Source organism: Lepus europaeus, chromosome 10, assembly GCF_033115175.1.
Source record: "Lepus europaeus isolate LE1 chromosome 10, mLepTim1.pri, whole genome shotgun sequence".
In the NCBI taxonomy this organism is placed as follows: domain Eukaryota; kingdom Metazoa; phylum Chordata; class Mammalia; order Lagomorpha; family Leporidae; genus Lepus; species Lepus europaeus.
Window position 1 is genome coordinate 63,544,675 of NC_084836.1, and position 13,884 is coordinate 63,558,558.

Consider the following 13,884-nt stretch of genomic DNA (forward strand, 5'->3'; position numbering starts at 1 on the left):
TCCTTTATTATCAGGAAGCAGTGTCATGTTCAAATTCCTCTCCAAAACATATGCAGACTATGTACAGTCTCCAGCCTGGCCCTCCCATTCCTGTGCCATCGGATGCAGGGGCCATGGCTCCTCTCCCTGACATCTCTGGAGGGATGGAAACCCTGTAGGAAACGGGGGTCTGTGATGGCCGCGTACCCCCACTCTAGGCACTAGAGTTGAGGAATTGCGTCTCTCCGGGCAGGGATCCCAGCAAGACGCTCATGTTGCCCACAGCCATGTTGGGCGTCCCAGAGGGCGGTGGCTCAGAGCTGCCCTCCTGGTCTTGGGAAGGGGGAGGACTCAGGCCCTGGGCCTCATCCAGAATAGCCACAAAGTCCAGCTGAGTGTTGTCAAGATCAAGAGAGTCCAGAGGGTTACACACCTGCCCTTCAGGGGGAGGGTACAAGGCAGGACCCCCTCCCAGCCTGCCCACTTCAGGATGGCCACAGCTGGGGTTGGTGCCCCCCGCCTTGAGGGGCCCATAGCAAGTGGGCAGCGGTGGCAGAAGTCGGGGTGGTGCTGCTGACCTGTGGGAAGCCCTGTTTGTCCCCACAGCAAAATTCTCAGGGCATGGTGGAGGGGTGGGATAAGATCCCGCCTTGTGATTGGGCAAACTGGGTGCAAAGCCAGGTCCGTATGCAGCCACTGGGGCCTTGGCAGGGCTTGGGCTGACTTGGGAACCCCCCATAAACTTGGGGCCCTGGTAGGGAGGTTCCTGGACTGGTACCCCCGTCCTGGCCCCACCCTCCCACAGCAGTTCCTGTTGAGACTGAATGTAATCACACATAAGCTGAGCCTTCAGCTGTCCTGTGGAATGAGTCGGGGAATCAAAATCCAGGCCAGGCCTGGGCTCGGAAGGAAGATAGTCAGAGGGGAGCTGGGAATAGGGGCCTGGCTGAGGGTACTGAGGAGGAGGGGGCTGGGGGTAGTGGGAGAACAGGGGCTGTGGGCGTGGGGGCCCCTCATTGGGGTGGGCATTGAGGCAGGGTGCCAATCCTGTGGAGTCAGACCCCGCTGGACACCCCTGTTCTGGCTTGACCTGTACTTGTCCATAATGTTCAAGTCGAGGACATTGGCTGTAGGCTCCACCTGGAGCCTTGGGGCCTGGGTAGAGCCCCGGGTGGGAAGGAAATTCACCCCATGTTTCCGGGGCGGGATCAGAATAGACCTGCTGGGGGCAGGGGTTGGGACCGTAGTTGGGGGGTGGACCGGGCCCAAGAGGCAGGGAGCCTGGGCCTCTAGCTCCATAAGGCTCAGCTGCTGCCCCTTCAGGTCCCCCATAGGCCAGGGAGTCCGTGGGCGGGAAGTCCATGTAAGGGTTCAGACCACTGCCCATCACGGAGGCCCCAACCTCTGGCTCCTCCCGCAGGCCTCTAGTTTCCATAGCGACATTCTCAGTGATGCTGGGGGGCTGTGGAGAATAGATGGAGGCTGGGAGGTGGGGATCAAAGTTCCTTCCTCCCCCTGCCACAGCAGGCGGGGTATGCACACAGCCCAGGCTCTTGAACCGCTGGACCCTTGCTGGGGCAGGGCGGTCAGCAGCCCGGGCTGGGTCACTGGCCCTTCGGGTGACCCCTGCATTGGGGTTGTATCCTGGGTACTCGGCTCGGCTTCTCCAAGGAGGCGCAGGCAGAGCCCCCATGCGATCCAGGCTGGGTGCTGCGGTGGGTGGGGTGCTGCCCCCCTTGCCAGAGGCGTATCTCGCCCGGAGCAGGTAGTGCTGGGCAGGCGTGAGGCCTGGCAGGGAGGATGCCCCATTCTCTGGGGGGGAGCCAGGGGGGAAGGGGGAGGCCAGGGAAGAGCGCCGGCTGACAGTGTAGGCAGAGCTGATGCTGCTGGAGCTGCTGCTGCGGCGGTCAAGAGAGACCGGGGGACCCAGGCAGCGGGAAACCGGGGTGCCTGCAAGTGACAGAAAAAGCAGGGTGGTCACAGAACCCCCTAAAGTTCACCCCAGGGACAGGCTCCTGGATCCTGACTGCTCATCTCTGTCTCTCCCCAGAGCCTCTCCTGCTTTGGGGCAGCAGAGAGTCAGGGCCGCTGTGAACAACTGTACAGGTTGTACACTGTGCAATCTCAGGGAATAGTATTCATGTCACAGACTTTTTAGATAGTACAATGACTTTCTGATAGATAGAAAAAAAGGGCCTCGAGGAAGGGGGACCTCATTCTAATGGCGCAGAGGTGCTCTATGGCAGCCCTGACCGGAGGAGACCTGCTCCTCCCAGCCTCAGGGCAGACCTACACAGCAGCCCAGCACCACCTCCCACACCGAGATCTTACCAGTGTGGGCCAAGCTGGGCAGCTTGAGACCCCGGGGCCCTACTGGACGGAGCTGATGCAGCTGATCCAGCCTGAGGTTCTCAAGGCGGCGAAGCGTGGACAGACCTGTGCCAGCAGGACAAGGCCCCTCATCCAAGCTGGACAGGTCCTCGGTGCTGCCTCCCGCGTTGCCGGTCATTTCCACGCCACTGTCTGTATTGGCTGCACTGCCTGCTGGGGAGTGGTCACTGCTGCAGGAAGACTGGGCCCCAGGGCTGGGCTGTGGCTTCTGCGGGCAAGACGAGGGCTGAGGGCAGGCCCCTCCCGGTTCCCCACAGCACCCTCAACCTGGCGAGTGACTGCTGGGGGCTAGGGGAGGCGTACAGGCGCAGACAGGGCTGGGCAAGTGCAAAATGCAGAGCTGCGGCCGCGCGGGCTCATGGGTTCACTCTTAGTCCTGTGACCTCCGGCAGTTTCTCTACACCTATTTCCTCATCTGAACATGGAGAGAGCAAATTCCTTTCTCAGGAAGTTGTGAGAAGGACATAAGACTGTCCAGGTCCAAGGCTGGGGATAGCATAGGCAGTGTTATTTAAAGAAGAGTTTGGTGAGTGAATGAGATCATTAAGGACACCCAAGTCCCTGGATTTGGAGTTCTAGAAGGAACAACACTGGGATGAGAGACAAGAAGCCTGGCCGCCCAAGAGCAATGTCCAGAAAGCGGCCAGTTGGGTCGGAAAGGACCCAGCAGCATGTCAGCAGGGCAGGCAGCGGAGGTGGGACAGGGACACGTGGGCTCTCACCATGCCGCCCTCTGGCACCGTCAGCCGGCTGTCCTCCCTGACGGGGCCTCCGTCCCGCTCCCTCTTGGGCTCCACCGTGGAAAGGGATGGTGCCCGGGGTAAGGGGCCATCCCCTCGGTGCCGCTTGGTCACGTGCGCATCAGGACCGTGCACTGTCTTGACGTGTTTTCGGAGTGAGCTGGGATCTGTGTAGCGTTTGGTGCAGCCAGGGAGCTTACACACGTACGGCTTCTGTCAGGTGGAGAGTGAAGGCAGAGGCAAAAGGATCAAAGCAAATGAATGGGGTATGAGGGTTGGGGGGCCCTTGGGTGGGGCTGAACGATGAGGAGATCGGGGGAGGAGGGTTAGAAAGAGGTGAGCCCAGGGCTGGAAGCCTCATACACCCACGGGTTGAAAGCATTGGGGTCTCCTCCGGACCGGGTCTATCTTAGGTTAGCCTTTGACTGGCTGGAGGTAGGAGGAGGGTACAGGTGGAAATTGTGTCTTCAGAAGGCCCTCTCTGGGTGGATTTTATGGGGAAGGAGGACTCACCTCTGTGGAGCAGGTGCTGTGCTAAGGGGCTCCTATAGGGGAGGCTCCCCGGAGGTGGCTTCTCAAGTAGGGGATCCCTGAGCTGGGGCATTCACCTCATTGGAGTGGGTCCGGTTCTGATGCTTGGCACGGTCACTGGCGTTGCTGAAGGCTTTGCTGCAGCCCTCGTGCTCACACATGTATGGCTTCTCACCCGTGTGTGACCGCAGGTGTGTCTTCAGGTTTTCGAGGCGCGAGTATGACTTCCGGCACCCTTCAAACTAGGGACCATGGAGGCATCAAAGGGTAGCTCGCAGACACGAGGATGTGGAGAGGAAAGGGACCTTAAATCTCAAGGGGTATATGCACCAGAGAAGAGAATCCAAGGTGGGAGAGCGTTGGGCCTTCCAGAGAATTTCCAAAATTAGTGGGCGAGGGCAGGCAGCTAAGAGCTGGGGGAGCAGAAGCCGCTGGAGGCACCGTGACTTCCAAGCCCTGGAGATAGCAAGCCAGAGCAGCTCCCCCTGCAGGCATGATTTTTTGAAAATGATTGATTGATTCAGGGGCTAGGGTTGTGGCGAAGAAAGCAAAGCTGCAGCCTGCAATGTCAGTATTCTATATGGGCACCAGTTCAAGTCCTGGCTGCTCCACTTCCCATCCAGCTCCTTGCTAATGGCCTGGAAAAGCAGCATAGGATGGCCCAGGTGCACGAGCTCCTGCCACCCAAGCAGGAGACCTGGAAGAAGCTCCCAGGTCCTGGCTTTGTCCTAGCTCAACCCTGGCTGTTGCAGCCATTTAGGGAGTAAACCAGCAGATGGAAGATCTCTCTCTCTCGCTCCTTCTCCCTCTGCTTTTCAAATAAATATATCTTTAAAAAATAAAATAATTGTTTCACTCCCCAAATGCTTGCAACGGCTAGGGTAGGACCAGGCCAAAGCCAGGAGACAGGAACTCCATCTGGGTCTCCCACACGGGTAGCAGGAACCCAGATACTTGGACCATCTCTTGCTGCCTTCCCAGGAGCATTAACAAGAAGCTGGATCAGAAGCAGAATATCTGAGACTTGAACCGGCCCTCTGGAATGAGATGTGTTGACTTAACCTGCTGTACACCTGCCCCCCAGGTGATTTTCATATTTGTTTGTAGAGGAAAGGGCCTATGATGGCGAAAGTCTGCCTCAGGCCGTACCTTGATTGGGAGCCCTGGTTTAGGAAGGGACCCGGGGCTTGGGAAGTGAGTGCTCACCGTGCACTTGTGTGGCTTCTCGCCCGTGTGTCTGCGCATGTGCACCACCAGCATGTACTGGGCCTTGAAGGGCCTCAGCTCCCGGGAGCAGCCCCCCCAGTGGCACACGAATTCCTTCCGCTCCCCGTGGATGTGCTCGCTGTTGATATGCTGAGGAAGAGGATACAGAGGTTCTCCTAGGTTCCCCGTGCCCCCAGGACCCAGAAGAGACCTCCCTCCCCCCACAGCTCCACCTGGAGGGGAGAAAGGGGCAGCAGGAACATGATATCCTGCATGTCCTGCCCATCCTGCCAGCTCCCTGAAGCAAAGCGGCAGCTCTGAGCCTCTGCCTGCCCAGCTGACCCCCAGCCCTGGTCCCTGGCCCTCAGCCACATTCCTCGGTGTCCCCCCAGAATCTCCAGCCAGCCACTCCTGTTACCCCCTGCGGCTCACGTGCACCAGCTGCTCCTGGGAGTCAAATTCCTGGCTGCAGCCATCCCAGCGGCAGTCAGTCTCATACACAGATTCCGGCTCCGGCTTCTCCTCCCTGTCCGGGTCCTCCCGCCCGTCCAGCATCCCCAGCAGGGGATCCTAGGGCAGCAGAGGCAATCTGAGGGTCATGTGGGTGACAGCACTGGTTTGGCTCAGGGTCCCAGAGGTCCAGCCCCACTTCTCCTCTTACCTGCGTGCCGGTAGAGTTGGGGCTGGACATGTCCCCTTCCAAGGGCTCCTCTGGGCACTTGCCAACCAGCATGTCCAGCTCTGACTTCAGCTGCCCCCAGGGGGAAGAGGTGAGGGTGGTCAGAGTAACGGCCGGCTGAAGGAAGGGGGAGTCCCGCCCTAAGTGCCCCCACCTAAGCAACTGGAACCCTTACATTGGGAAGGGACTTCAGCCTGCACAGGTGAACTGAAGGGCAGAATGTGAGGTCTCATTGGGAGGGTGTGATTGAACCCCAAGGAGTGAGCCTCCAGCAGCCACGCCTCCTCACTCTCTGGAGCTGAATGCTTATATTCCCTGTCCTCCCTTCTTTGCCTTTCTCCTATAACGCCCTCCACTCCCTCCCCTACCCTGAGCTGGGGGAAGCGGGTTGCCATATGGGGCCTCTCACCTGGCAAGTGGGGAGGGGTCCCCGGGCCTGAGGATGTGGCATCATCCCACTACGGGTGGAGTCGTGGGGCCCACAGGGCTGGACCCCAAAGGAAGGCGAGGTCCCTTTTTGGTGATTCATCTGAGATGGGAATCCCAGAGAGGGGCTGGGGAGGAGGAGAGAGAAGGCAGTTACTGAAGATGATGCCGAAAAAGCCTCCAGGAGGGTTTCTGGGAGACTCAGTATGAGACGCGCTTGAGGTAGTGCCAGGGAGGGTTGCAACGCCTTTGAAATGGCAAAGATTCAGTAGGGTCACGTGGCTTGGAGGGCTAGGGCTTTGCATGGGCTTTGGTAGGGGCTTTAGGGCCCTCTTAGTCTGGGGCTGCCTGCACCTCATGGTGCCAATGGAGAGGTGGCCATAGGAGCCTCCAGGGGATGTGCAGCGAGAGTTGATGAAAGCCACGAGGGAGCTGGGCGAGGTGCGGATAACGGTCTGCAGGTCCAGGCTGGCGTCCGACAGAGGTGAGATAGACAGTGCCCGCTTCTTGGTCAACTTGACTGCACTCCGGGGAGGAGGGAAGAGTGGGCCTGGGGCAGGAGACAGGGGACATAGAAATGTTGAAGAAGGGGGCGGCATTTTGGTATAGCGGGTTAAACTGATGCCTGCAATGCCAGCATCCCATATGGTCGCTGGTTCAAGTCACAGCTGCTCCACTTCCCATTCGGCTCCCTGCTAATGCTCCTGGGAAAGCAGCGGAGTCAGGGGTGGGCATTTGGCCCAGCAGTTAAGCCACTGCTTGGGATACCTGGATCCCTTGTCAGAGCACCTGGATTTGAGTCCTGCCTGTCTCAATTTTGCTCCCTACTCCAGCTTCCTGCTAATGTGCCTCTGGACGGCAGTGATAATTGGGCCCCTGTACCCACGAAGGAAACTGAGGAAGCTCCTGGCTCCTGGCTTCAGCCTGGCACAGCCTGGCCATTGCAGCCATTTGGAGGGGTGAACCAGTAGATGAAAGATCTCTGTCTTTTCACTCTACCTTTCAATAAATAAATTTTAAAAATCTTAAGAAAAAAAGAAAGAAATGGTGATGAAGCAAGTCTCCTTGTACTCAACCTGTAGGTCCTGATTCCAAGCAAATAAAAGATACTTGAGGGCTGGGTATTTGGTGCAGGGGTTAAGATGCCCACGTCCCGCATCAGAGTGCCTGGGTGCAAAAGCTGGCTCCACTGCTGACTCCAGCTCCAGCTTGTGCACACTCTAGGAAGCGGCTGTGATAGCTCAAGTGACTGGGTTCCTGCCACTCACATGGGAGACCTGGATGGAGTTCCTAGTTCCTGGCTTTGGCCTGGCCCAGCCCCAGCTGTTGGTGGCATCTGGGCTATGAACCAGAAAATGGGAACTCGCTGTCTGTTGCTTCTCTAATAATAATAAGCGACTTTGCTTGTCTTGCTGATCCCATCTGTGGCCTTTTGATGATGCCTTGAGCCCTCACATCTCTGGACATTGCCCGCTTCTAGTTAGATGCTCTGCCCACCCACTTTCTCCTTCAGAACAAGTCCCAGAGGGGCAGAGAGGAAAGACGTGCCTGAGGCCTCACCCTCGGTGCAGCTGCTGGTCTCTCTGGCTGGCCCATAACTGTGGGGGCCAGACATGAGGTTGGCTTGGTGGCAGAAGGGCAGACCAGACAGTCCTAGAAAAGACAGATGGCTGGAATGGGGGTGTGAGAGTGCATGACATGTAAGGCCTCACCTTGAAACTCCAGGCAAGACCTGATCCCAAATGCCAAGCCCGTAGGACATGGAGCCTCAAAGCCGCTTACAGATGGGAAATGCGTAGGTGCACTGACCTTCTGCCCCCATGCTGGGGGGGCCCTGGCTGGGGAGGGGCCGGAGACAGCAGGGTTCACCATAGCTACTGACTGGCGGTGGGGTCATCGAGTTGAACATGGTGGAGGAGGCAGGGACGCTGCAGAAGGGAAAGGTAGAACCTCAGGTTATCAAGGTGGAGGGAATTAGCGAAGGTCCCTTCATGATCTCAGGCACAGGACCCCGGGCAGGGCTGTCTCTGTTCCCCCAGGCCCTCAAAGGTGTCTTCCCTGGAAACCAGGTTGAAAAGAGCACCACTCGGGGTGGGCATTTGGCCAGCAGTGAAGCCACTGCTTGGGCTGTCTGGATCCCATGTCAGAGCACCTGGATTTGGGTCCTGCCTGTCCCAGCTCTGCCCCCTGTTCCAGCTTCCTGCTAATGTGCACCCTGGAGGGCTGTGGTAGTTGGGCCCCTGCCACCCACATGGGAGAAGTGGATGGAGTTCTCAGCTTCTGCCATTGGCTTGGCCTGGTTCCAGGTTTGCCAGCATTTGGAGAGTGAACCAGCAGATGGAAGCTCTGTGTGTGTGTGTGTGTGTGTACGTCTGTGAAATAAATAAATAACCAACAAATAAGCATCCTCCTGCCAGGGCCGGGGTTAGGGTGAATGCCCCAAGGGATAAAGGCCTTCTTGCAGTCTTGGAGATCTTTTTGGTAACTGGGTCTGAGCGTTAACCCCCATAGGTGTGTATGTGTGGATAGGGGGTGTTATGGACTAATCGTGCCTATTCAAGCTTCAGGTGATTTTCTGCTTCTTGCTCTGACAGGGAGCCAGCTTTGAAGGCTGGGCTGCGGGCACTTAGGGAGGGTCTGACCTAAGCCCCAGGAGGCTCGCCTCCTTTCCTTCACTGGCCCCCGCGCAGACAGCCTACAGTCTCCCCAGTATCCAGCAGGAGGAGCCCTCGCCACAGTCCAGACAGGCCGGCGGGGTCAGGAGCGAGCACGGAAGAGCTAGGGCTCTCTTAGGTAGAGAACTCTGAGTAGGAGTGGGTCAGACTTCTGGGGGAGCCTCCCGGGACTGGTAGGTATGCAGGACAGAAGCTGACGTTGTCCTGCCGTGGTTTGGATCTGGGCCCACTTAGCCTTTCGGTGTCTGGTTTTTGGGGAACAGGAAAAGAACTCTGAGGGAAGGCATTAAGGAGAATGAAAAACAAACTCATCAGCCACTCGAAAGTAGTGAGGAAGAAGCGGGTGCTGCTGTCTGCTTTTCTCCTCAAACTCCGGTTCATACTCCACCCCGGGTTTTCCGGGCTTCCGGGAGCGAGGGTGGGGCGGGGCGGGGCGGGGCGGGGTGGAGAGCCACCGGGAGCGGGCCGGCCGGCGCGGTGGGTGATCCCGGGATGCTGGGATTTAGGGTGAGGGAGGGGTAACACGGGGAGCGGAACTCGGACCCCAAGACCCGGCCCGAGCCCCGCAACCAGGGCCGTACCCTTCCTAACCCCTCCTCCTTCAGCCGACCCCCCGGATCCAGCACCGGGGACCTCCCAACTCGACCTTGGCACTCAAGTTGGAGGCGGGGGGCACAGCTGGCTGGCAGCTGGGTGGGGGGGCCCGTCTCCCGCCTCCTTCCTCTATGACTCACTCAGGGAAAGGAGGCGGACTCGTCAAGGACCCCCCCCCCCGACGCCAACGAGACTCCCCCAAACGTGCCCACGCGGTGGTCCTCCTGCCCCAGCGCCCAGCCGCCAGCCAGGCGCGATTGGAAACGGGGCGACATCCCTCCCCGCCCACGCGTGCTGCGGCCCACCCACGTCTCCCTTTCGCACTAGTGGAAGCACAAGGTCGCCGCCCGCTTTCCCAGCGCCGGGACACTTGGGAGTGGGTGAGGGTGCGGGGTGTGGTGGGGAGCTCCCCGGCTCCCGCGCCGGAGCCCGGCTCGCCAGAGTGCCCCCTCGCACCCCCGCTCCCCAACTCCCAGGAGCCGGCCCCGCCCCCTTCCCCGGTCCCGCCTTCCCCGCCCCCGTGCCTCCTCGGCCCACCCAAGTCGCCGCCGCAGGCTCTGGCTGCAGACGGCTCCGCTTCCCCCGCCCGCCCCGGGAGCCCAGTCGAGCGAGCCATAGTGTGTGTGTGGGGGGGGGGGGGGATGAGGGGCGGGACACATTCTTCCCTCCTCCTCCTCTCCGTGCATCCCGAAAGCAGGCAGCGGCGCCCTGGGGAGCACTTTTGGAGAGTGGGGATCCCCGTGGTGGGGTGGCAAAGCAAGAGAATCCTTAGACTATAGGGAGGGGAAAGAGACGGGGTAAATAAAACAAGGTGTGTGTGTGTGTGTGTGGACACCTCGGGTTCCCGGCAGCCCAAGGGTTAACCCTTTCGGACCCCCGGGAACCCCCTAGTGACGTCAAGGGCGGGGTCTGCGCGTCGGGCGGGGATGCCGGGGAGATAATGAGGGGGGGTCTCGGGACCCCGCCCCCCTAGGGAAAACCACCCTGACGCCGGCCTTCGCGTCTCCCCGGGAAACGGCCAGGTCTTCGCCCTCCACTGGAACTTACGGGCCTATGCTAAGAAGACCCTAGCTCGCCAGCCCCCTAAAACCCTCAGCCCTCCGCCGCTACGGGGTCCCCTTTCTCTAATCCTGCCCCCAAAGCTGGCTACCCAAGGTTGATTGTTTCGGGGTCAAGGGGCCTGAAAGAGGCTTCAGAGCGGGGAGCCAGGGCAGGCAGGGTGGTCTGAGCCAGAGGAGGGGCTTGGGTTCGCAGCTCCCGTTTGGGCGGGGGGCCAAGCGGGATATATAGGCTGGCAATGGCCGGTGGTCCCGCCTAGCCCCAGTAGGGGTCTCCCTGCGGCTGGCTTCAGCTGCCCCGGTGGTCCAGAGGTCAGAGGGTCAAGAAAAGGTCTCCCCAGCTCCTCTTAAGCGGCCTGCCCCATAGCCCTAGAGGCTCGGGAGCCCAAAATTCTTTGGGGTCTTTCTAAGGCCTAGTTAGACCTTGGACAGCCCCGCCAGCTCCCGGCCTAGTCCGGAAGACGCTCGCGTCCCGCATCTGCAGGCGCATCGCCACAGCAGGTCGGGGGCTCAGGCCCAGCAGGCTCCCCGTGGTTCTGCTGCCTCACACACACCTAAGCCCACCCCACCTGGAGCGCCCTCCTTCGGGGTGCCCCGACGTCCTCATGCCTGGCGCTCAAGATGCTACCTGGAGTTCCCGCTCCACCCTGCAGACCCCAGGCCAGCCACCCCTCCAGCCTCGAGAAAGTGAGATGTTTCTAACACAGGGGAGTGGCGGAGACAGACAAAGAGACCCACGGTTGCCCGAGACAGAGACACGCAGACTGTCAGAAGAAAAAAAGAAGGGAATGAAGAGATACAAACGGGGGGAAAAAATTCCCCCAGACTTCCTAACAACTCACCCCGGGCTCGCCCACCCCCATTCTGTCCCTGCACCCCAGGTCTCCCTCCAGGCAGGGGTGAACACCTCGGAAGCAGCGCATCCCCCTCCCCCACCGCTCCCAGGTGGTCCCCCGCCCGCCCCCCTTCTCACCTCCGTCTGGGCGCTGGGCTCGGGATGCGCGGTCCAGGGCAGGAGTCTGGGCTGGGGGGTGTGCGGTGGGGAAGGGGGGCGGACAGGGCCACGGCAGCGCAGCCTCGGTGCCACCCCCACCCCCCAACCTGGCCCCCCAGCCCTCCCGCCGGCCCAGCCAGCCGGGCCGCGAGCCGGGACCACCCGCGAGAAGCGCAAACTTTTTTTTTTCCCTTTTGCAAAAACTTTTCCTCGCTCTAGCCGCTGGCGCGCCGCCTCTCTTCCCGCTCGCCCCTCGCCTCCCTCCTATCTCCCTCCCTCCTGCCGTTCTGGAGGGTGAGGCGGGGTGGCTGGGAGCGAGAGAGGGGGTGCCGGGCTTATTGCACCCCCAGGACCCCCAGGATCCTCCCCCTCCCTTGAGGGACCCTATACTGCCTCCCCCCCCCCCGCTGAACACGCTGCTGGTGGTGGGCGGGAAATCCCGGTCTGGATCCGCGGATCGGCTGTCCACGAAGAGGTCCTGAGCCAGAGCCAGAAAGACCGAGGGAAATACTGTGGGGCGGGGGCAAAAGAGAGAAGTTCATCTGGCAAAGATCATATTCGAGGCAGGGTCGTCCACACTGACGGATGCGAACTGAGCATCCTGCCACCCTGTGGTTTATCTGCAGGTCTAATCCTCTGGGAGAGTTGGGGTTGGGGGCTAACCGAGTTGAGGAGTTGGGGGGGGGGGACTCTGGAGAAAGTTTCGGGGTCTACGGAGTAGAAAGGAGAGGAGAAGCGGCCGAGGCTCTGCGTGCGAGGTGCGCCTCCACAGCGTCGCTAAGGAGCCGTGGGTCTGCAGCACCTTTCCCAGGAAACGCCCTCTCCTCCTCGAACCTCTGCAGGCTGCGGCCACCTCCGCACCTCTCTGCCGCCCCGCGCTCTTTCCGCTCTCCAAGGCTTCCTGCTCCCTCTGCTGGCCCTGCTTGCACATGACACTCTCTCTGCGTTTGGAGGCGGAGGAGACCGGGAGGACCCACGGAGCCCGCGCCCAGACAGCTGCCTCCCCCAAAGCCCAGTTAGGAGCCCAGAGAAGCGGCGGGGCCCAGCGTCAGAGGCTGACGGAGGAGTGCCCTGTCCCTCTGGGTTTGTATTGCCGTGGTGACCGGATGGCGGGGAGGGCGCAGCTATTTCGTCCTGGGGAGAGGAAGGACTCCCTTCCCGGTTCTGTCACCTCCCTGGCAGACCTGGCACACCTTAGCTCTGCGTCCAGGAGCCACCTACTTGAGCTGAGAGTGAGGGCCTGTTAACAGTCGGGTTGGGGGGTCCAGGGAGGGGAAGACCAGGAGAAGCAAGGGGAGGTCTGGGCCCCACAGGAGTCACTGGGGGGTGGGACGGGGTGGGGGAGGTCCCCGTGCAGCCTGCCTCCCGCACAGTGTCACCCAGAGGGTCGAGGGCCTGCCCAGCTCGTTCAGGCCGCATCAGTGGCCACCAGGAAAAGAGATCCCACTCACGCTCCTGTCCCAGCCGGGTGTCCCTTCTCCTAGGACTCATTTATCAACTTATTTCAGGGCAGAGACAGAGACCCAGAGCTCCTAACCGTTGTTGTTGATTCATTCCCAAAATGCAAGCTGGGAACTCAATCCAAGTCTCTCACTGGGGATTTGAACCCAGGGACTTAGATATGGGATGTGAACTTTTTTTTTTTCTTCTTTGCTTTTCATTTCTTTATTTATTTGAAGGGCAGAGTTACAGAGAGAGAGAGAGAGATCTTCCATCCTCTGGTTCAATCCCCAAATGGCTGCAATGGCCAGAGCTGGACCGATCCGAAGCCAGGAGCTAAGAGCTTCTTCCCGGTCTCCCACCCGGGTACAAGGGCCCAAGCACTCGGGTCATCTTCCACTGCTTTCCCGGACCATTAGCAGAGAACTGAATCAGAAGAGGAGCAGCCAAGACACAAACCAGTGCCCATATCAGATGCTGGCATTGCAGGAGGCAGCTTTTACCTGCCATGCCATGGCACTGGCCCCAATATTTTTTTTCCAAGATTTATTTATTTGAAAGACAGAGGTATGGGGTGGGGGAGAGAGAGAGGGGGAGAGAGAGAGAGAGAGAGAGCGCCTCCATCCATTGGTTTACTCCCAAAATGACTGAAACAGTGGGGTCTGGGCCAGGCCAAAGACAGGAGTTAAAACTCCATCATGGGTAACAGAGACCCAAGCACTTGGTCCATCTTCCACTGCTTTCCAAGTCACATTAGCAGGGATCTGGATTGGAAGCAGAGCAGCCAGGACTCAATCAGGGCTCACGGGTGGCGACTTAACCGGCTGCTCCACAGCGCCCGCTCCGAGGGTTGTGGTCATCTTAACTGCAGAGACGAACATCCACGGGTCCAGAGGAGCTGATTTATTTATGCATTTTTAAAGATTTATTTATTTGAAAAACAGTTACAGAGAAAGGAAGAAAGAGAGAGAGATATCTTCCATCCACTGGTTCACTCACCAAATGACTACAACAGCCAGGGCTGGATCAAGCAGAAGCCAGGAGCCTGGAACTCCATTCGGTCTCCCATGTGGGCGGCAGGGGCCCAAGCAGGTGGACCATCTTCTGCTGCTTTCCCAAGCACGTTAGCGGGGAGCTGGATGGGAAGCAGTAGCGTAATCCACAGTGCCAC

General features: G+C 59.7%; 1 protein-coding gene across 2 annotated transcripts; it reads right to left on the minus strand.

The window, feature by feature from the left end:
* Positions 1–36: 36 nt before the first annotated feature.
* GLI1 (GLI family zinc finger 1) lies at positions 37–11,334 on the minus strand. 2 transcript variants are annotated; one of them, XM_062202095.1, is made up of 12 exons: positions 11,253–11,334; positions 7,762–7,880; positions 7,513–7,605; positions 6,307–6,502; positions 5,936–6,080; positions 5,509–5,598; positions 5,280–5,417; positions 4,848–4,997; positions 3,719–3,883; positions 3,093–3,323; positions 2,311–2,578; positions 37–1,929 (listed from the first exon to the last, which is right to left on the minus strand). In XM_062202095.1, exons 2-12 carry the CDS (start codon positions 7,859–7,861, stop codon positions 194–196), a joined length of 3,312 nt encoding a protein of 1,103 aa, XP_062058079.1. In that variant the 5' UTR covers positions 7,862–7,880; positions 11,253–11,334; the 3' UTR covers positions 37–193. The 2 variants fall into 2 exon arrangements, with proteins under 2 accessions (XP_062058079.1, XP_062058080.1); XM_062202096.1 differs by lacking the exon at positions 7,513–7,605.
* Between the last annotated feature and the right edge of the window lie 2,550 nt (positions 11,335–13,884).